The 21,344-nt window shown below is 43.2% G+C and overlaps 2 protein-coding genes across 5 annotated transcripts in view; one reads left to right on the forward strand and one right to left on the reverse strand.

Annotated features, from left to right (window-relative positions):
• The window catches only part of ACOX2 (acyl-CoA oxidase 2), a 37,389-nt gene extending 33,197 nt beyond the window's left edge, over window positions 1-4,192 (forward strand). The window contains exons 14-15 of the mRNA XM_059663129.1: window positions 594-726; window positions 3,953-4,192. Coding sequence (XP_059519112.1) covers window positions 594-726; window positions 3,953-4,015 — 196 coding nt within the window. The 3' untranslated portion in view covers window positions 4,016-4,192. The remainder of the gene's footprint in view (window positions 1-593; window positions 727-3,952) is intronic.
• A 1,882-nt stretch (window positions 4,193-6,074) lies between these two features.
• KCTD6 (potassium channel tetramerization domain containing 6) lies at window positions 6,075-20,185 on the reverse strand. Of its 4 annotated transcripts, XM_059663108.1 has the most exons (4): window positions 17,739-19,544; window positions 15,809-15,913; window positions 9,971-10,039; window positions 6,075-8,316 (listed from the first exon to the last, which is right to left on the reverse strand). In XM_059663108.1, exons 1-4 carry the CDS (start codon window positions 17,847-17,849, stop codon window positions 7,630-7,632), a joined length of 972 nt encoding a protein of 323 aa, XP_059519091.1. In that variant the 5' UTR covers window positions 17,850-19,544; the 3' UTR covers window positions 6,075-7,629. The 4 variants fall into 4 exon arrangements, with proteins under 4 accessions (XP_059519091.1, XP_059519093.1, XP_059519092.1 ...); XM_059663110.1 differs by lacking the exons at window positions 15,809-15,913; window positions 17,739-19,544 and adding an exon at window positions 19,925-20,185; XM_059663109.1 differs by lacking the exon at window positions 15,809-15,913.
• Between the last annotated feature and the right edge of the window lie 1,159 nt (window positions 20,186-21,344).

The following is a 21,344-nucleotide window of genomic DNA, read 5'->3' on the forward strand; positions in this document are numbered from 1 at the left end:
GCATCATAGCTACCGGCCGTCTGGTCGTCTGGTTGTAATGGTCACTTAGGCTTTTATATATAGGGATACGTACAGTCATACTACTTTAAGCACTGAGTATTAGTCTGGCCAAAATCGTAGCTATACTGGGAGGCAGGAAGGTGAAGAGGAGGAAGCATAGGTTGGGGTCAGAAGAAGGTGCTAAAAGTAAATCCTCATCTGTTGTAATAGAGAGTCAACAGATAATGTCCACGAGTGAACCAGCAAGAAACAGAAATATAAACAAGTTACTTAGTGACGTTCAGGTTAAAACCAAAAATATCAGTTAAAAGACTGAAACTGATTGCTCTGGGTGGGAATGGGGGGCGGGGGGTTAGGAAATGGAGGTGAGAGAACAGGATATGCTCATTTTAAATAACCTCAAAGAACTATCTGATTCTTTATGCTGTGCATACATAATTGATCAAATATAAAAACTTCGAAAAAAATTAAAGCTGAGTTGTTCGAAGGTGAATAATGAAGCAACCTCTAATTAGGTGTTGTTCACCATTCCAGAATAATCAGATTCATGAGCAGTCTAAAGTACTCACAAACTCTTGTTTTTTTTCTCTCAGGAAGGATGCCATCTCGCTAACGGATGCTTTCGACTTCACGGATCAGTGTTTGAATTCAGCACTTGGCTGTTACGATGGAAATGTCTATGAACGTCTGTTCTACTGGGCCCAGAAGTCACCGACCAATACCCAGGTAGTTGAGTCGAACACATCAATTCCGGAAGAGAGCAGAGAACAAGCAGTGAATGCACCTCCAGTGTTTTCCCATTTAAACTGATTCCCATTGGGTTAGAAATCGCCGCCATAGCATGTCTGTTTAAAATATTTTGAGGATACATAAAAGAAACCAGGAGCAGGGCTGTGGCCCGGCAGGAACTCTGAGTCTGGACTGTAATCAGCAAAATGCACTGCTCAGAATTTGATTAAGGGAATTAGGAGGACCCAAGCTCTAAATCATGGCTTGACACACCCAAGGGCATACACACGAAATGGCAAGCTGGCTTTTAAGTAACAAAAATAAGATAAATCACACCCCACCTTATTTTCAGCCTCCTAACTCTGGGATTTGTGTTGATAAAAGTGGGTATTCCGAGGTGATAGGAAGCTGGATGGGCAGCGTTCAGGGGCGGATCTCTCAGACCTGACTGCCAGCTAAACATACCTCTTTCCTCTTCACCTAAGGAACACAATCCCAGAAACACAGAACACGGCTGCACCGCCATCAGTGGCCAGGAAGCCATGCGAATGACCACTGCAAGGGTTATGGAGAGATGCCCAGCAGTCCTAGGAGGGGATGCTAGAGCCCTGAGTCACTAACAGAAGAGAGGGCCAGGCCGTGAGCCTCACTGGGAAAAGCTATGAATGCCCATGAGCACCATTAACTGGAGTAAAGAAATAAACCCTGTACTTAGAATTTGAGGGCCCAACATTTAATAGCAGATTTGAGATAGATTTTATAAAAGCAAAGATAGACTCTACGTGCACAACAGGTTAAATTCTATCGTGCAGACATGATATTCAGATGGTGAAGCCTACTCCTTTACCTCTTAGGGCAAATTTCAGAAAAGGTGTCTTAACACCTCATCAGATTGGCAACTCTCAGGCTTTCATTCACACTTACCAGAGCGTCAAACTTGCTCTTAACAGTATGCATCCTGTCATGCCTCATAGCTTAATTGAACGTGATCATCTCAAGTTATAACACAACCACTACCCCCAAGATGGTTGTCAGAGAGAAGGCCAATCCATTTTGGTCATTCCCTGACTCTAGGAAGGCATCCTTTTAACTCAACAAGGAAATACAACCCACTAAAGAAGGTGTGATACAGTCACTGCCTAGTACAGTTAACTAATACTAGTGTTTTACTTTTTCTAATGCTTAGATCTACTTACTAATTTTTAAATCCCGGCATAAAACTACAGCCGTCCTCCCCTCCAGAAGAGCTCCTGTGGTCTCAGCATAAATGCATGCCCTCTGGTGCTCCAGAGGAAAGCCGGCCCCGCTGTGCCACCTGTCAGGAGATGATGACATAACCTCCCTCAAACCTGTTTTACTAGCAGCAAGGAAACATGCCAATTCTCCTGACTCCTCATCTTCACTAAAGCACGTAGGGGACTTTCTTATTATTTCTAAAAGAATTTAATCTGGATATGATATGAGGGCAGGCTTATCTAAATGAGGGGCATGACCAGCACACAGCATCAACAGATTTGATAAGCCCGGCTGACGTAGCTCAGTGACTGAGCGGCAACCTATGAACCAGGAGGTCAAGGTTCGATTCCCAGTCAGGGCACGTGCCCAGTAGGGGCGGGGGGTTCAGGAGGAAGCTAATCAATGATTCTCATCATTGATGATCCTATCTCTCTCTCCCTCTCTGAAATAAAAATATATTTAAAACACAATGATGTCCTTAAAAAAAAAAAAAGGTTGATGCACTTCATCCCATTCACTTTTCCCTTTTCTGTCACCTGCCACTTCACTGTGAACAAGGATGCAGTCTTCACCTTCCTAACCCCAGGGCCTATCACAGAGTAGACATTTGCATCGATGGAATAATTAACATGGTTTTGTGACCTACAGTGAGAGGAAGGAACCTGCTGCATCCACAGTGCTGCACAGACTGTTGCCATCCTAGCTTCACTTACCTTGCTAAAAAGGTGACAGGTACAGCCAGCAACTTAGGAACTGAGATTATAAATGACCTTGGAGAACGGTTTCCAATTAGTTAAAATGGTACTCGGTTGACTGCTAACATACAGCCCATCATCTTACATTTCTGGCTCCTCTAGAGAGCAGCAAATGGCACTTTGACCGTGTAATGTTTTAAGCTGCTGTAGATAATTTTGAAACTACGAGAAGAGGCAGTTTTCATTGGCACTAGTAGAAAAAGGTTCACTACAGGTATTTCAAATAAATTAAAAGCTACGTTAAAACAAACCTTGCAGACAAATGAGAACATATGTCACTGACATTTTCTATCAAAAGAAAGGTGCTATGCTAAGCTAAGTGTCTTAGAGCCCTAAGCTAGTCTCTCTTCTGTCTGGGCGGGTGGGTGGTGAGCTTCATGCCGGGACTGGGTGATTTGCCCTCCGAGCTTTATTTGAGCCATGAGTCTGGTTTTTTGGCTTTTTTCCTGATCTGGCCATTTCAAGCCAGCCTTTCCAGAGTGAACAGCAAAAGGCTGCCGCCCCTCCCCACATGAACTCATATCAAAGTGATTCCCTACAGATGCAAGCAATGGAGGAAACATTGGGGATAATTTCAAAACAAGAATCCTATTTCCCCCCAATTATTCTATTGTAAAAGTCTGTCCAAGTAGTTGCTAGATGCCTTAAATACACCTACTGATTAATTCAATCATTCAACATATTTACTGAACATACAAAATATGCCAGAAACTTTTCTAGGTACTAAGAATACAGCAGAGATCAAGAGTCATTCAAGGAGCTTACAGTTTAACCTAGACAGGCAAAAAAGACACAAGTAAATGTTACATGGATGAGAGAGGGCTGAGAAGGAACAAATCAAGACATCAGAAAATAATAGGGGTAACCTATTGTGACATATTATATTGCTTACCTGATTCCACCGTTCTGATTCCTTTATGGTTAATGTTCCATTTCAAGGAGCCTCAGAGTCGAGCCTTTTATTTGTGTTAAATTCCAAAAGCAAATGATAACTGTGTTTTTTAATTGGCCACCTGCATCCACAATTTAAAATCTGCTGGAGAAAATGAAGGATGCCCTTTGGAAAAAAATGTTTCTCCATATGTTCACACAAAATGAATTTTAAAAATAATTTTTAAAATTAAAAATCTTATGTAATGTTCATTTTGAAACAAAAAAAACAACTTAATTTGAAAAGTTATTAATCCTGACAGAAATATTCTGTTTTACTAATGCACTTCTTTCTACAACAGGGGAACCCTGCCTACCAGAAATATCTAAGACCACTACTACAAAGTTGGAGATCCAAGCTATGAAATAATCAGCAGCATTCAAGAAGCACCACTTGCCCTGGCCAGCTTGGCTCAGTGGATGGAGCGTCGGCCTGTGGACTGAAGGGTCCCGGGTTCGATTCTGGCCAGGGGCACATGCCTGGGTTGCAGGCTCGGTTCCCAGTGGGGGCTGTGCAGGAGGCAGCCAATCGATGATTCTCTCTCTCATCATTGGTGTTTCTATCTCTCCCTCTCCCTTCCTCTCTGAAATCAATAAAGAAATATATTTAAAAAATAAAGAAGCACCACTCTGTGATAATGGTAGTATGGCAAATATGGCGTTAAAACTTTAAAGTACATATGTGTATGTATTTTTTAAAGAAAGTCATTATTTTCTAGAGAGACAGTCTGAAGTGAATGAAACATCTGTGGTTTATTTCAAAATCCATGAGAAGAAAAAAGGGGAGAGAATAGTTGTGGATGCTGGTCATTGGGTACACTGTTGTTTAAATAATTCTCTCTTCTAAGTATGTTTAGCACTTCCTACAATAAAACACAGTAGTATTATCCAATTGTAGCATCTATTTTGTTAAATCCCAGGGTTTTGTTTTTGATCTAGCAAAAGCTAATAGGTTCATTAGTTATCATTTGTGCCTACAGCTCACATTTATCTAAGCGTTTAAACTTTAAAAGGACATACACATGCACCCACACAACCTTTCTCCAAAAGTGCCTATGCTTGTAATCTAAATAAAATGTACAGCCCTAAGACTTCAACTAAGTATCAATTTTGAAAAATCAACCTTTCCACAGAAAATTAAAACTTATAAAAGACATAATTGCTCAAATTACCCAAATATACTCAAGCTACATTTTCATATCATTTTCAGTTGCTTAAGCAAATAAAACACTCAAAATTAAATGCCCAAATTACAAAATCTCTCAGCTGGCTATTTTTCCTAATTTACCCATATAAGTAATCACTTTATTAATAATTAATAAATCTGTGAAATTTTACCAAAAGCAAACTTATCTCCAGTAAACTGAAGAAGAGACCTCAAAAGTTTTTAACTTTTAAAACCTTGGAAGGCCAAATATTATTCCCATTTCCATAACCTGTTCTCAAGCCAAATCCTTTTTTCTCACGTTCACCTCAGCTAGCTTAACAACACCTAAGTGGCTGGGTTGGTTCTGTCTTAGGTAACCACTGAGCAACCTGAAGTCGGAGACCATTTTCTAAAGAGATAACTTCATACTAGTACATTTACTGAAACCACAGCAACCGGTCAGTACCATTAAGGAGTTTTAGCTTGAAGATGGTGAAAATGGGATACTTACAGGTTTCTGAATGTTGGTCATTTGTCAAATCTTAAGGTAAATTTTCAGAGACCTGGGCAAACACGGATGAAGGTGTTTTCAAAATCCTTTCAGAGGCAGAATCTCAGAGGAGAAAAGGAGTGGCTGGCCCTAGAACACACAGCCTGAGAACCTTCCTCCCACAGAACAGGGAAGGCATTACACATCTATACAATGGAATACTATGCAGCGGTAAAAAAGGAGGAGTTCTTACTATTTGCAACAGCATGGATGGAACTGGAGAGCATTATGCTAAGTGAAATAGGCCAGTCAGAGAAAGATAAATATCACATAATCTCATTCATTTGTGGAATATAATGAACAACATAAACTAATGAACAAAAACAGATCCAGAGACAGAGAAGCATCAATCAGACCGTCAAACCTCAGAGGGAAGGTAGGGGAGGGTGGGGGTAAAGGAGAGAGATCAACCAAAGGACTTATATGCTAGCATACAGACCTAACCAATGGACACAGACAACAGGGGGGTGAGGGCATGAGGGGGGGAGGGGATAATGTGGGGATAAGGACACATATGTAATAATCAATAAAAAAATTTTTTTTTAAATACACACTTCCAAAAAAAAAAAAAATACACACTTCCTTTTAGAAGGTGTTCTAACAAACCAGGAAGTCTCACCAAAGTTAACATAAACCTTCCTGTGAGTAACTTCCAAGAAATAGAATCAAACGAACTATGCAAAATAAAGACTACTGAGAAACAAATACACATACCTGGTCCAGATCCTTCATTCACTGCAGTTTATTTCCTCTCCTCAGAAATAGATTTAACTTTAATAATAAAATAATTTGTGGGTTACCACATACAGTCCAAACCTCGGTTCTGGAACACCTCCCATCTCAAATAATTGGGTTCTTGACTAAGTTGTTCACAGAATATCTGGGTTGTCGAATAAAACTTTGGTTCCAACCCAACAACCCTTTCAACACATGATCAATCATGTCTCTCTCAGGCGACAAAGGAGAGAATGCGTGAGTGTGAGTCAGTTTATGGCTAACACTCGAGTTAACATCTCAGGAAATTGTGCTGTGAAGTTTCATGTGTTTTTGCTTATAGTGGTCTGAAACAGATTGATTCGATTTACATTATTTCTAATGGGGGGAAATGATTTGGTGTTCAAACAAATTGCTTCCTGAATAGCCTTCCGGAATGAATTAAGTTTGAGAACTGAGGTCCCACTGTATAAGAGAATAAAGTGGCTGAAGAGTCAGTTTGTTCCAATACTGAACACAAAACTCCGATAAGGGTCATATCCAGGGCTATGACAAATGGTGGCTTATTGAAGAAAAATCTTTAATCTTCAACATAATTCCTACTTAATTTGTCAAATTATATGTTCACTGTTCAAATTGTACTGTTTTAACAAAATTAGTAATTCCATCTATTCCTGCTTAATAACACAGTAGAGTTCTACAAACTGCATCCAAGGGTACCACTGAGTCCTCTTGAGTCAAATACAAGTGTGCTTTGGCAGTGCAGTGTATGTTGGTACATAAAACAAACAATGCATACTTTAGAGACAAGAAATATGATTTTCCCCTTAAGTAACAGTAGTCAATAAATATAAACCTAATTTTTCTATTTCATTTTTTATTCATTTTTTTCTGGTAGACAGTACACTTGGGAATTATACTGCACCAGGTATAAGAAGATTTCTACCACAGGGACATTTTGTATTCAGAATCCAATATAAATATTTCTAGTCAGACATTTCCATGGCTACAGATATTTGGTTGCTTGATTTATATGCATAGAAAGAAACAGTTGTCATAACTGTAAAAAGCAGTACTTAACAAGTACTTTTAAATGATTGGAACAGTTTTCTTTTAATATTACAATACTGCTTATTGGTGTGGAAACTAGGTCACCCTACATGATGTTTTGATTTTTGTCAAAAGCATCAGGAGTACTCACTTTGTTTATTCTTTCATTCCTATATTTTTGAGCCTCTAGTTGAGTTAGGGACCATTTAATCAGAAATCATTTTAGCACTGTAATAAAAAAAAAAGCTCTGTTAAGGGTTTATATACCATAATAATTTTCAGACTTCTTTTTATAAAAAAGTTATCTGGAGGCTCTGAACAGGCACATGCATACTCAGGGTGAAGGGAATGAACATAGAGGAATCCACTAAAGCACAAAACTTCCTTCTGCTCCTCAATGCCTTCAAATAAATACCAAAAACACTTTTTTTAAAATCCCACAAAAAAAAAAAAAATCAGTCTCCAGTCTCTTCCATATCCTGGAAAGTCGGTGTCCAGGAACTCCCCCGGGATGAGGCTCAATCGTCTGTCTTCCGGGCGAGCCTACAGAAAGTCCAGTTGTGCTCCACTGTGTTCTCATTGGCCCGCTCACTCATGTGATGCACCCGGGTGTTGCGGATCGTGAAGCCTTGTTTTGTGATGTATTCCATCAGGTGGACCCGGAGAGACACCTCCTGGTGATAATCACAGGGTCCAAAGGTGAAGGAGACCTGGCAGTCTCTGGTGTCCATCATGTGCTTATTCCACTTGGTAAAATAGTTTGAGATGCCTTCTAAGAGGGAATGGACCTTGGTGGTGATGGTTAGCTGGGTGATGATGACAGCTACTGGATTGGAGTACTTAGAAAGCTTCCGAGTGCTAGATAATTCCACCACTTCTTCAAAAGTATCCATAGGATACAAAGGCTTAGGGTCATTGAGACACTGAATCAAGGGCTCAATCTGATAAAAGTCTGCTTCTTTTCGAAGCAGATCGAACTCCTTAAAATCCAGGGGTAAGGTCAACTCTGAAGTTCTTAAGAAGTTGAGGACATATCTGAAAAGAGGTCCATCTCGATCAATGAAGTAATTGCCTTGAGGGTCTCGAGCTGTGGGGAAGTCCCCCCCAAACATAGCTCCAAGCATGGAATCCGGGTATCGGGTCAATGTGGTGAGAGACGTTGTGTACAAGTGTCCACCTACATTTAACGTGACTGGGTCAGTCATCTGAAATTTTGTAAAAAATGATTAGTCACCTGAAATTTTTAAAATCCTAACTTTGACAAATTAAGAAAAATGGTAACAAGCAAAGCAAAAGATTCCTTCCGGCTATGAGTATTTAGCAATCTATTCTGCAAAATAGCTTTACTTTCAGTGATAAACCCTCCTGGATGCAGGGATCTAACATATGCTTTCAATAGGGGATAACTCTATTTCTTTAAAGACATATGTACTAAGAAACAAAGGCATCACTTCCAAAGCCATTTAATTTCAGCCCCAGTAACTAAAGAGAAGTTTTGGTGAGAGTATATTACAAAGACAAAGGCCAAACTAAAATAAACTAAGTTTCTTTCTGCTTTAAAAAAGAGACTTGTTCTGGCTGCTGTGGCTCAGTTAGTTGAGTGTCATCTCTGCACAGAGAGGTCACTGGTTAGATTCCTGGTCAGGGCATATGCCCAGGTTTCAGGTTCAGTTCCCAGTAGGGGGCGCGAAGGAGGCGCGATTGTTGTTTCTCTCTCCCTATCCCTTCCTCTCACTCTAAAAAGTCAATAAAAAACATTTTTTAAAAAATAGAAGTCATTTTTCTTAACTCAATTTGACAAAAAATAGGCCAAAAAATGATTTGATAATGAAAAGAATCTAGTTTCAATATTTCTTCTGTTTACTCTTCTCTCAAAAGGGGGTGGGGAATCATGAAATTTTTTTAAAAGATAAAATTTGTGCAGACCTCTTAACTTTTTCATGGCAATAACAGTGCCATATACTAAGTTAAAATACACAGTTTGATCAGCACAATCTCATATACCCAAAAGCTAACAGCAACTTTCAAATTTCAAAATCTGACACTGTATTCACTTTTGTAACATTAATGTTGCAACCTGCTCTTTAATTTTGAAAAACAAGCTTCTCTAAATAATATATACCTTCAGTTTTAGAAATCATATTTAAGAAAAAATATAAAGACAGACTGACAGACTTCAGTTACTAGGCAGGTAAAATATTTCTTAACAAAGTAAAAGGAAAATAGGAAGATATGCACACACCAGTGGGAAAAGTGGCACCTTCTCAATGGTAACCTCCCTAACCACAAGGAAATGTCCTCTGCACCAGCGGTCGGCAACCAGTGGTCCATGAGGTCAGCGACCGCTGCTCAGTACCATTCCCCACTGGACCCTTTTCATAGTCACTTTTTATGAAGGAAGAGTATTAATGGCAATAAACTTAAAGACCAAAAGTCATGATCTCTCCCAAATAAAGTTACTCTGAAATCTATGTTGAGTTTGCTTACATAAAAACACCAAACACCCCAAAACACATCTAAACTAATTAAGGGGAGATATACCAAAAATTTTCATTCTTACAAGGTGTATGATACCTAAGAATGCATAAGGGGGAAAGACATCTTATATAATATCCTATATAATAACAGGCTAATATGCAAATTGTCCCCTCAACTGGGAGTACAACCGGGAGTTCAACCAGGGGGCGGAGCCGGCCAGCCAATGGCCCCTCCCCCTGGCCAGCCCCATCCCTGATCACCCACCACCCCATGGAGCAGAGCGGGCCAGCCAGATCCCACCTGTGCACAAATTCATGCACCAGGCTTCTAGCACAAAAATAATCTGACAGCCTTCAAAAGGCATCTGCAAAAGCATCTCACCATATAGCCCCAGTCTCCATTATCCATCTGCTCCAGTGCTGCGTCTGGGGAGCCCAGGTTCCAGGAAAACTTGGGGAGGAGAAAAAGACAAGACAGCACATGTAACCATGAAAACAGAGAAGAAAGATTTTTCCACTCCACAGAGCAGGCGGAAACATGAGAAAACTACTCATCTTTGCTCAATTAAAACCTGCTACAGGGCAAAGATCTAGGGAAGCATTCCTCCAGAGCAGCAATTTTCAATCAGGTGCTACAAGAATTTTTAAAATATGCAATTCCACCCTGACTTGTTAGAGAGTCAGTCTTTGGACCAAAGGGTTACAGGTTCAATTCCCAGTCAAGGGCATGTACTTGGGTTGCAGGTTCAATCCTCAGCCCTGGTCAGGGCGCGTGTGGGAGACAACCAATTGATGTGTCTCTCTCACATTAATGATTCTCATTCATATTCTCTCTCTCTCTCTCTCTCTCTCTCCTTCCCTGCCACTCTCTCTAAAAAAAAAAAAAAAAAAAAAAAAAATCAATGGGGAAAACTATCCTTGGTTGAGGATTAACAAATATATATGCAACACCTGACTCTTTAGTCAGGGGCACTGACCTCTTTTCCCTTAGATTGTCAAATTAAAAAAATGACAACCAACACAATAATAGACATCCAGTGTGAACAAATCAAAATTATACCTATTTTGTCTGACCGGTGTTGCTCAGTCGTTGAGCCTCAACCAATGAACCAAGACATACAGTTCGATTCCTATGAACCGGGGGTCAGTTTGATTTCTGGTCAGAGCACATGCCCAGGTTACTGGCTCAATCCCCAGGAAGGAGGCATGCAGCCAACTGATGATTCCCTTTCATCACTGATGTTTCTATCTCTCTCCCTTCCCCTTCCTCTCTCTCTAAAATCAATAAAAATATTTATTTTTAAATTATACCTATTTTTTTGTCAGATCGGCAAAAAATATAGTATACAGTGGAATCTCGGTTCTCAAACTTAATTTGTTCCCTAAGGCTGTTCAAGGAGTAATTTGTTCGAGAACAAAATCATTTTTCCCATTAGAAATACGTAATGTAAACTGAATTAATCCATTCCAGACGCTCAAAAGCAAAACAAATAAAAAAACCACAAAAATCTTCACAGCACAATTTCCTGGGATGTTAACATGCGAGTTAGTGGTAAACTAACTCACACACACATTCTCTCCTTTGTCGCCCGAGAGACATGTGACTGATCATACAGGTATCAGCAGGAAAGGGTTTTGGGTCGAGAACCAAAGTTTTACATGAACAACTGTTGTGCCCAGATTTCAAGATTCCCAAGGGCCCACCAGGGAGCCAGCGAGTCCGATGCAAAAGCAAAGAGTCCTTCATTTCAAGCTAGCTTGAGCTCCCCGTCCACCACACTCACCGACACAACGGCGGCAAGCCAAGTGGCCGAGAGAGAAAACTCTGTGGAGAGAGGTTTTATAGGGGGTTGGGGTAAGGGGAGGAGAAAGGACTGTGGGCCCTGCCGATTGGCCAGGCGCAAGTCGATGTCTTGTTACACAGGATGTGGTCATATCTATGGCGACTTCCCTTGATTGTCATTGGTTAGTTTAAAGAAGTCCTGGGTGTGGCTAGCAGAGGCTTGGCTTCCGGGAAGAAGCCTTGCTGAGCACATGGCCAAGGTAAGATGGAGAGCATAGCCCTTACCCTGGGGCAAGATGGAGGGCGTAGCCCTTCCCCGGGGCAAGATGGAGGGCGTAGCCCTTACCCCGGGGCAAGGTGGAGGGCGTAGCCCTTACCCTTTCACAACTTCATCAAGAACTGAATTGTTTGCCCTAACCTGTTTGGCTCAGTGGATAGAGCTTTGGCCTGCAGACTGAAGAGTCCCAGGTTCGACTCCAGTCAAGGGCATGTACCTTGGTTGCAGGCACATCCCCAGTAGGGAGTGTGCAGGAGGCAGCTGATCGATGTTTCTCTCTCATCAATGTTCCTAACTCTCTATCCCTCTCCCTTCCTCTCTGTAAAAAATCAATAAAATATATTTTTAAAAAAAGAACTGAATTGTTTGAGATGGGAAACATTCTAGAACTGAGATTTGACCTATAATATTTGGGGTGCTACAGAATTTTAGTAATTAGTTTATGTGTGCCCTGAGATGGAAAAGGTTGAAAATTGCTGCTTCAGAGCACTCTATGGGCGCACTTCCTTCCCACAACATGCACCTAACCTCTACAAGAAAGAATGATCCTATACTTAGGGAACAAGGAAGAGACTAGGAAGTAAATTAGTCATTCAAATTCTACCTATCTTCTCTGAAAATTCAATTTTTAGAATTTCTATGGGAGAACATTACAATTAACTCTACAGCCTTATCCTTGTACAAACCTATCATGATCCTTACCAAAAAGGTTGTTTAAGAGAGAGGTAGAGGGGGGAAAAAAACACCTCTTTTTCATCAGCATTTCAGCTATACAAACTAAACATCTCAGTAAAAGCGTTAAAAACCTTAGACCTCCAAGATACCAGTATCACTTCGCAAGAGAAATACCATCAGGATGGCATTTCTTTCATAACATAAAAAACTAAGTGTACTTTTAATACTGATACATTTCATTTATACAATAATCAAAACAAATAGAAAATAATTTAAATGCCAAAACATTAGAGCAAATTTGGGGGCAAGAAGAACCTTACAAATCGGCTTGAGAGTCACTCAGCTGGCACTTGGGAGAGCCAGCCTGAAGACACTGATAAACACCAGATACTAACGATGCCAGTTTGAATTTACCTACAATTCCAAATCACTTAAGCAAACAGTTTGCCAGCTACTGAACTTCTTTAGTCAGTTCGCTCTCACGCACATCATTCCCCAATCAACCAGCAAAGCAGTTTCAAAAGCTCTGACAAGAGACAATAAGAAGCGTGGAGTTATCGGAAAAGCACTGGCTCCTTTATGTGGTCTTTCAACAGATTCACTTTTCCCACTTTTAGAGGAATCTGGCACACTATTCCCAGAACAGGCCTGGCTACAGAAGATCACAAAGGCTCTTTCTCAAAAGGTCACTCAGGCATGTAGAGAACATTTGCATAGCACAGCATGGGCTGAAATCAGAGCCTGAAGCATCTATTTCTCCACCTCAAAAATTCTTCAAAGCAAACAAGCTAAAATGTGGGCCAGACAACGCACAGTTCGTTTTTATTCTAATACCACACTCAGCAGTTGGATATAGAGGCCTCCACGTGCTACAGGGTAAGAAATAGAACAAATGTCAAATTTCAAGGCTGTGACAAGCTTTCATTCCTGACCTGTTTCACAAACAGTATTTGAAGAGAACAACAACAACAAAAACAGGCTTTACCAATCTGTATTATTAGCATCTGATTCCGTTACTGATAAAACAGACAGGTAAGTAACAATTTAAAAGACCAGTCATCCAAAGGTTTTGTAAGATGCCCCTCTTTGGCATCTTCCCATCACCAAAAGCATTCATTCCTGACAGCCTCAAAAATAATTCAAGCAACATTTACTGTAGGTCAGTAGACATTAGGTGCAATGTGGATACAGGAAACAGGAAAAGTAAAATCCCTGCCTTCAATCTATGAAGAAAGGCAACATGCAACACCTGAAGTGCTGTTGGGGTCCTGCCCCAGCAGGTCCAGGGGTTCCCAAAGGTGTGGACAGAGTCGGCGAAGAAGGAATGACACGGAGACAGCATTCAGTTGTCAGCATAGCCAGGTTCTCTCTTTTATTGCCCTGTTACATCTGTATTTATACCATTTGATCCTATAAGCATCCCTCTATAATCGCATCATAGTATGTTTGTTTTGGGTAACCTTCTACTGTTCCTTGTTTCATTTCCATAGTTTCTTATCTGACCTTTGCCAAAAATCCTGTCTCTATCTAGTCCTGTTGATTTTAATCTTGTCTAAGTTAATCTCTGTGTTCCATTATAAGGGCTATTCCAAGGTCACTATTCTACTGCTGTACTGATAAACTACAAGGAAGTGGCTGAAGGAGATTATCCGACCCAGTAAAGGTTATGTCCTTCCAGCCCACTGCTTGCCTTCCCTGGGACTGCCCTGTGTTGGTGGGTCTCCAGGGGTATAGGCTTTGGTGCTTTCCCTGGTGGGCAGACCCCTGGGGATGTGGGCACAAGTCCCAAATTTATTGCCAACAGTCTTAGTCCTGTTAATCCCTAACTCCAGGGAAAAATCCTCACCTGGGGAAACAACCTTTCTCGGGGAGGTGGTCCTGTTTAAAACACATAGCTCTAAGAGGGGGAGCAAACATATGCCATATACGCCAGGTCCCTTGAAACATAAGCTGTGCAGATGTTTCTTCCCTGCAGCGACTGTGTCAAGCAGCAAGGGTAGACGGGCTTCCGGCAAATTCCCCCATTTTTATTTTTTAAATGACAGCGCGTGTAAATCAGCGGCCACCTCTCTGATTGGGTTAAGACTCGGAAGAAGACTTGTTGGTGATTTTGCTAACAGGTCAGTCGGAGGCTTAACCCTATATCGGCTCCCCACAAAGTGCAGCACAGAATTCAAAGTGCTTTATAACATACAGACTGCCAGAGGCCTTCTGGAGAAAGAGCAAGAACAGTTCCAAACGGGAAAATGGAGGACTTCTGGGAAGAACTCCCTCAGTAGACCTCTGCAGGAATAGCTGGACAACCTGAGAAGGGTCTCTAGAATGAAGAAACATTTTAAGTAAAAGGGGGAGGAGGGCTTCCTGATACAACATTCCTGATACAGCAAGCAGTGCATGAATTACTATTCCCATTTTATAGATCAAAATAGAGGAACAGCAGAGAGGGATTTGCTCTAGGCCTCATAGCTGGAAAGAGCTGATTAAGAGCTTGAGTTTTCTGACTCCTAGTTTAGATCTTTGCATGAATCCCCTCCTTGGGTAGAAACAGAAGGAAGAGAATCCAAGAAACAAGAAACTGAAAGGATTAACTTTAGACCTCCTACAGCTGTCTATTAACCTTATTCACCTCCTAAGGTTTTAGTTACAAATGCTAACAGTCACTCAGTTTATTAGTAAATGAGCAGTCATAACGGGTTTGTAAAAATTCCCGAGTCAAACCATCAAGAACCTACTCCCTAGTGCAGTGATGGCGAACTCATTTTTTTGGTTGATTTTTCTTTGTTAAATGGCACTTAAATATATAAAATAAATATCAAAAATATAAGTCTTTGTTTTACTATGGTTGCAAATATCAAAAAATTTCTCTATGTGACACGGCACCAGAGTTAAGTCAAGGGTTTTTCAAAATGCTGACACGCCGAGCTCAAAAGGTTCGCCATCACTGCCCTAGTGCAAGCATGTCAAGCTCAAAGGCTAACACAAGCCAAATAAACAAGGTTTAAGTTTATTTGGGCCACAAAAAAACAAAAGCTTCAATTTTCATAGAATCATAGGTTTGTTTCGATAGAGACATGCTGAATACAAAGGGCTGACATAAATAAGTCATCATTCATAAAATAATAGAACATTTTAATAAAAATTAATATTTTTTCTTGAACATTAACTTACCAGACACTGAATAACTGCACAAATTAATAAGCGTAATGCAAATAAGCCTATTTCTCTTGTTCTCCGAAAGCAAAATATTTCCTGTTGCGCACACCGAACAAGTCAGTCCAAGACTAATGATGTGGCAGTCGGCTGCTAAAATATTCGCTGCTAGTACTAGTGGAGAGAAATGGTGCCGGCACGTAAGGGAAATGAATGCAACACGATTCTTGTAATCAGTCATTAGCGAACATTGTAGTTCGTTATTAATAATTATGTATAACAAGATATTGTAAAAATTAAGTTACTAACTTTTTATTAAAACGTTTCTTACATACCGTTATATTAGCTGGGCCCCAAAAATATTCCCTGTGGGCCACATGTGGCCTGCGGGCCCGAGTTTGGCATGCTTGCCCTGGCGTGACTGAAGGCTGCTGTCCTGTCTATAAGTAAAGGACTCCAATAGAGCAATGTCCAAATGGTTAAATGAGAAATGGGGGCCAAGACAAGGAAACAAAACAGACATCGCCAGTGTTACAGCTGTTACACAGGTCTGTCCACTACTAATCCTTCCCCCCTCTTTTTTTACTGCTAAATCAAAACAAGATAACTTCTTAAGCAATCATAAAAAGAAAATTAGATGCTGCCCCTGAACCTGTTCTACAGCAAAAGCCAAGGTTCTGTTCCGGTACAAAGATGTAATGCCCTCAAGCTCAATAATTCAGGGAAGCAATTATGGGAATCTTAAAAAGCACCCAAAAGCCTCCTTACACTTGTGTATAAGACACATCAAAATAAATAAAGCCACTTCCAATAACAATGACTACACTATCAAAAAAAATCAAACTGTTCACTAAAGAGCTCTAAGGGAAAAATAATATTGCTTGAATTTTATCTTTACTCCTTACTTCTAAATATCCTCTGGGAGATGCTTAGATACAGCAAGAAACAAAGCTGGAAGGTTCCTGGTCTTCCAATAGCTGGATAATTGGCCTCTGAATTGATAACTATTAGGAACATCAGAGAAACAACGCAGATGAATGAAATAGAACATAATCCAAAAGAATTTCCGGGACAGTTTCAATCTCTTCTAAATCATTTTCCAGAGCTGCTAACAATTAGAAAATGACTTATTTTCTTTTCATCTTCTCTCCCTTCTGGCAGTCTCCAAGGGAGGGCTTAATAAGAAGCTAAACGACCGCAAGATGGGCAGCAGAAGGAAGATCTTGAAATGGACATCAAACGGGCTTGTTTTACTTGATTAAGACAAAGAAAAACCTAATATTTCAGAAAATTTGCCAGGAATGGAGATTATGAGGATAACAATGAAAAAAAATTACCTTTAAAGTGACCTGCCTTACTAAAAGATCGTTTTCCAGTAAACAACAGTGGATGCAACGAGCACAATTATAAAGTTCAAAGAAAGGCTCCAGAACCTGTAAAATCAGTTCACCTGGAAAAATCTGACCTTTGGCCCAAATAAAATTCTTGTGGCAACAACTGGTTGACCATTCCCTAAAAATATAAAACAGTACTAAAAATTCGCCCACATTTAAGCTTCAAAGGTTAATTATGACTAATGTATCAATTCTGTTAGCAGATAATTAAGGAAAATGCTAAAGAATTTATCAAAGCCTTAAGATAACATGCTAAGAATTTTCTGAAGTAGCAAATCTGGAAAATACACAATTAAACAATACCTTAAAAGAAAAACCCAAGAACCCCTGAAGGCCATTTTCCTCACTACTGCACAACTGCAATGACAGGCTTCATGGTTATGCTGAACTAATTTAACTCAAAGATTCTGGGCCTAACACTTCAGTTACAGACTAAGAAGCCTCTAGGGCATCGGTTCTCAACCTGTGGGTCGCAACCCCTTTGGCGGTCAAACGATCCTTTCACAGGGGTTGCCTAAGACCATCCTGCATATCAGATATTTACATTACGATTCATAACAGTAGCAACATTACAGTTATGAAGTAGCAACGAAAATAATTTTATGGTTGGGTCACAACATGAGGAACTGTATTTAAAGGGCCAGAAGGTTGAAAACCACTGCTCTAGGGCAAAAGTTCTACTCCTATCTGACAACCTATAGATTGCAATACACACTATCCCCCAAACTTGAATAATAATAAAACCTATAGCTACTGCCTTTCCACGGTTTCCTGGTAGCCCTTTTAAAATGCCTTTTGATTAAATCTTCGTGCCTGGTGCCTGGCATTCAGGAGACTCAATAAATTCCATCTGTGCATACCTGCAAATTACCTTTGTACTGAATTGCTCTGTTGTTGAAACGTGGGAGTTTGAAAGTGAAATACTTTTCATAGTAACGAGTCCAGCGACATCTAAAGGAGTCTTCTGGGTTAACCTTCGCATGCAGGCTGGCACAAGCAGCCAGGTGCACCAGGAGAATGTGAGTGTGATGCCAGGTTATCCTTAACCACACCACTAAGGGAATGGATTGTTTTTCCCCAAAACCAATTCTTTCTTTTCTCTCTTCCCCCCAGGTGGTCTAGAAAAAAGGCTCTCTCAGGTGAAAACTGTCCTTAATACTAAAGAGCTGTCACAAATAATCACAAAATCACTAAATTCCTCTTACTCTCCCCCAGTTTCTACAGGATGAAACAGGATAACAGCACCTTCCCCAAAGTAATACCGCGTAGGCACAATACAAAGGCAACAAGTGACCTACAGGGTAGCAGGTCAGGACTAGGGTTCTGAAGCCACATGCAGGCCAGTGCAGAGGAAAGAGAATGCGTGAAGACTGCATCCCAATTCTGCTCCAATTCTACCTATGAGACCCTGATTAAGTCAGTCCTCATGCCCAGCTGCTTCTTCGCAGAGGAGAAAATAAGCGAGATCATGAATAGAAAACCATTTGTAAACTGGCAAGTGCTAAACAAATATGAAAATGCTAGTGGCAGTATAAACAAAATTTCTATGGTAAATTAAGAAACTTGAGACTGTGAACACAAGTAATTTAGAGCACTGGCATGAAGGCAGGGCAAATACCAAAGACCTCTTAATCCGCTTCCAATCTCCCCGGAGCCCCAGAGGGGAGAACTACAGGTTCAGGGGAGCATCCCGCTCTCACAGAGACCGCCAGACGCCTGAGCTCCTGACCACAGAGGGGACTTGTCAAAGCATGACTCAGGATTATCTCCAAGGTTAAGATGAATCAAATAAATATGCATATTCCATCTTAAGTAGCCTCCAGATACCACAATCTCTAAGACACACTGAGCGACTCATAGAAAGATCCACCTTAGGATTCCTTTCCGTAGTGATGCCTTGGGTTAAACATGACTTATGGAAATGCAAATCACACAAACGTAAGGAATGGCATCTGTCCTGACCACTCAACCCTTACTAGCTAGGGCACTGCCCAAAATGAGGGTGAGTATGGACTGAGGGTTCTCAACCAACCAGCAAGCTCTCTCTCCCTACCAACCCCTTGGGTAAAGATTGTCCTTTTCCTAGAATCGAGGACCTAGATACACCTGGTTCCTGCGAAGACACCAGGCCTGTGCTCAACACTGAACCCCAGCTTCCCTCCTCTCCCGGGGCCATGCGCGCACTCGGCCCTGGTGACAGCGAGAAGATGCACATGCCCGGGGGAGAAGGTCAGAGGCGCTCGGCGGCCCCAACATCCTGAGCCAAACCGGGTCACCCCGGTCTCTCTGCGCCCAAACCTCATCCACCACCACGCCCTGAAGCTGGGTTTATGAACTTGGTCTAGAACTGCTAAACTTGAACAGAAACTTGTTAACTTCAGCAAAATATCCAAACGGGATCTGTTTCATTTCTCCCGTCCACCCCTGGGACAGCCTCCACCAGCGCCCGCGCGGCAGGTGCGCGGGGCTCCCCACGGCCACGGCCACCTCTCACCCCGACCCGGAGCGACACCAGGGCTGACACACACCTGGGTGTCAGCAGCTCGGCCGCAGGCAGTGTCTCTGGGGCAGAAACTCCCGAGGCGGGGCTCGGAAGCCCTCCCGCGGGCTTTAAATTAGGGCAAACGGGGCTAAGCAGCAGCACCCCCAAAACAATCCTTGTCGAGCACCCCGAGGTGCCCGGCCGGGCGGCGCCCCGCGGTTGCCCCACAGACCAAGTCCCCACCCCACCCGCCCGACCCGCGGCCCCGGCGTGGGACGCGAGATGCTGGGGCCTGGGCGGGGGGAGCGCACCGGGGCCCGACCCGGGAACGCCGTCACCACGCGTACCGCCGGGCGGGCCCGGAACCCCCGCCCGAGCCCGGCCGCTCGGCCGCGGGCAGCCCGCCGCGGGCCCGTGCCAGCCCCAGAGCGCGCCGCCGGCTCCCGGGCTGCCCTCGGCGCGGCCCGCCACCGCCGTTCTCTCCGCCGCGCTCGGCCGGCCGCTCCTCCCGGGCTCCTCCCGGTGCCCGGCCCCCCCAGCCCCAGGCCCCCAGCCCCCGGCCCGCCCCCACTCACTGCAGGCGGCGGCGGCCGCGCCGGTGGACACCGGCGGCCGAGAGCACGAGCGCGAGGACCAGCGAGCCCGCGCCCGGCAGCGGCGGCGGCGGCGGAGGGACGACTGAGCCCGCGCCCGGAGTTGCGGCTCCAGCCGCGCGGCGCGGGAGGCGCCTCCCAGCAGAGCCGCGGCGCCACGAGAGCTGGCGCCCTCTTCCGGCGGCGCGAGCGGGAGGCCAGGGGCCGGGGCGAGGCACTTCCCAGGGCTCAGCCGGGCCGCAGTCAGGCCGGCTCCGCCGCAGCCCCAGGCCCCGCCCCCAGGCCCCGCCCCGAAACCCGAGGCCCCGCCCAGAGCCCGCCCCGACGTCCAGCCTCCGCCGGCAATTTGGGATCAGCCCAGCCCTCCCGCAACCTTCACCGCGTGCGCCCTCGGACCTAGGGTCCCCACTGCTGCTCGGTTGGCTTCCCACGAACATGCGTGGGGTCCCGGCCATATGCCAGGCCTAGGGGGTACAGCGGCCAGCAAGATGGAGGGGGTCCTAAGTAGAGAAGAAAACAGACAAGACCCAAGAAACAGCCGGCAGACAAAATGCTGACAAGTTATGATGTGTTGGGAGGCGCATGATCAAAGGAATTAGGTGGAGAATAAAGGGAGGACTCTGCTTCAGATGCAATGGCCAAGAAAGACCTGGACACTCTGCTTGCGGCGGAGGACCTCCTGGCCTTGCCCTCCGTGGGGCAGGCGACTCCAATAAGGTCACCTGCCAGGCCTGATGGGCAGGGCAGGGAAGGGCGGCCAGGCCTGAAGGGACAACCTGGGCAGCCAGATAGGAAGAAAAGGGGCAGAGCTGACTTCGGCAGAAAGGAAGGACCGGTGCAGAGGCTCTGAGGCCTAAAGGAGCTGGTCTTACTAGAGTCTGGGCACCATATTGTCCTCTTTTCACCAGGAAGGAAGCCCAGACTGCAGAGGGTGGGGAATTAGGTAAAAGTCTCAGACCTAATTTGTCTCCAAGAATAGGCTCCTTCGAAATCCCATTCGCTCCTGCAAACCAGATCTCTCTCCCCTTCCTGGGGGGACGTTGATTTTGCCTTTTCTTCTCCACCAGGATAACCACCTGCCTTAGAAACTCGCCTGTTGCAGTCTGCATGTGCGTGAGCTGGCTCTGAGGTTTAACTTTTATCTAATGATTATCACACTCAGATCTGACACTTGGTTTTTCTCTGAAAACTTAAATTGATAGGTTAAATAAATGGCATATGCTTCATCAGCATAACTGGGTGCTATATGATCAAATTCAAAAAGACTAGGTGATTTTACAGGAACATGTGTGAGAAAGTGAGCAGTGCACAAAATGACATGCATAATATAATCCTAATTTTACTTTTAGAAACTTAAATATACAGACAAATATTTTGAAGGAAATCATTGATCATAGCTCTC

The sequence above is a fragment of the Myotis daubentonii genome, chromosome 14 (assembly GCF_963259705.1).
Source record: "Myotis daubentonii chromosome 14, mMyoDau2.1, whole genome shotgun sequence".
Classification (NCBI taxonomy): domain Eukaryota; kingdom Metazoa; phylum Chordata; class Mammalia; order Chiroptera; family Vespertilionidae; genus Myotis; species Myotis daubentonii.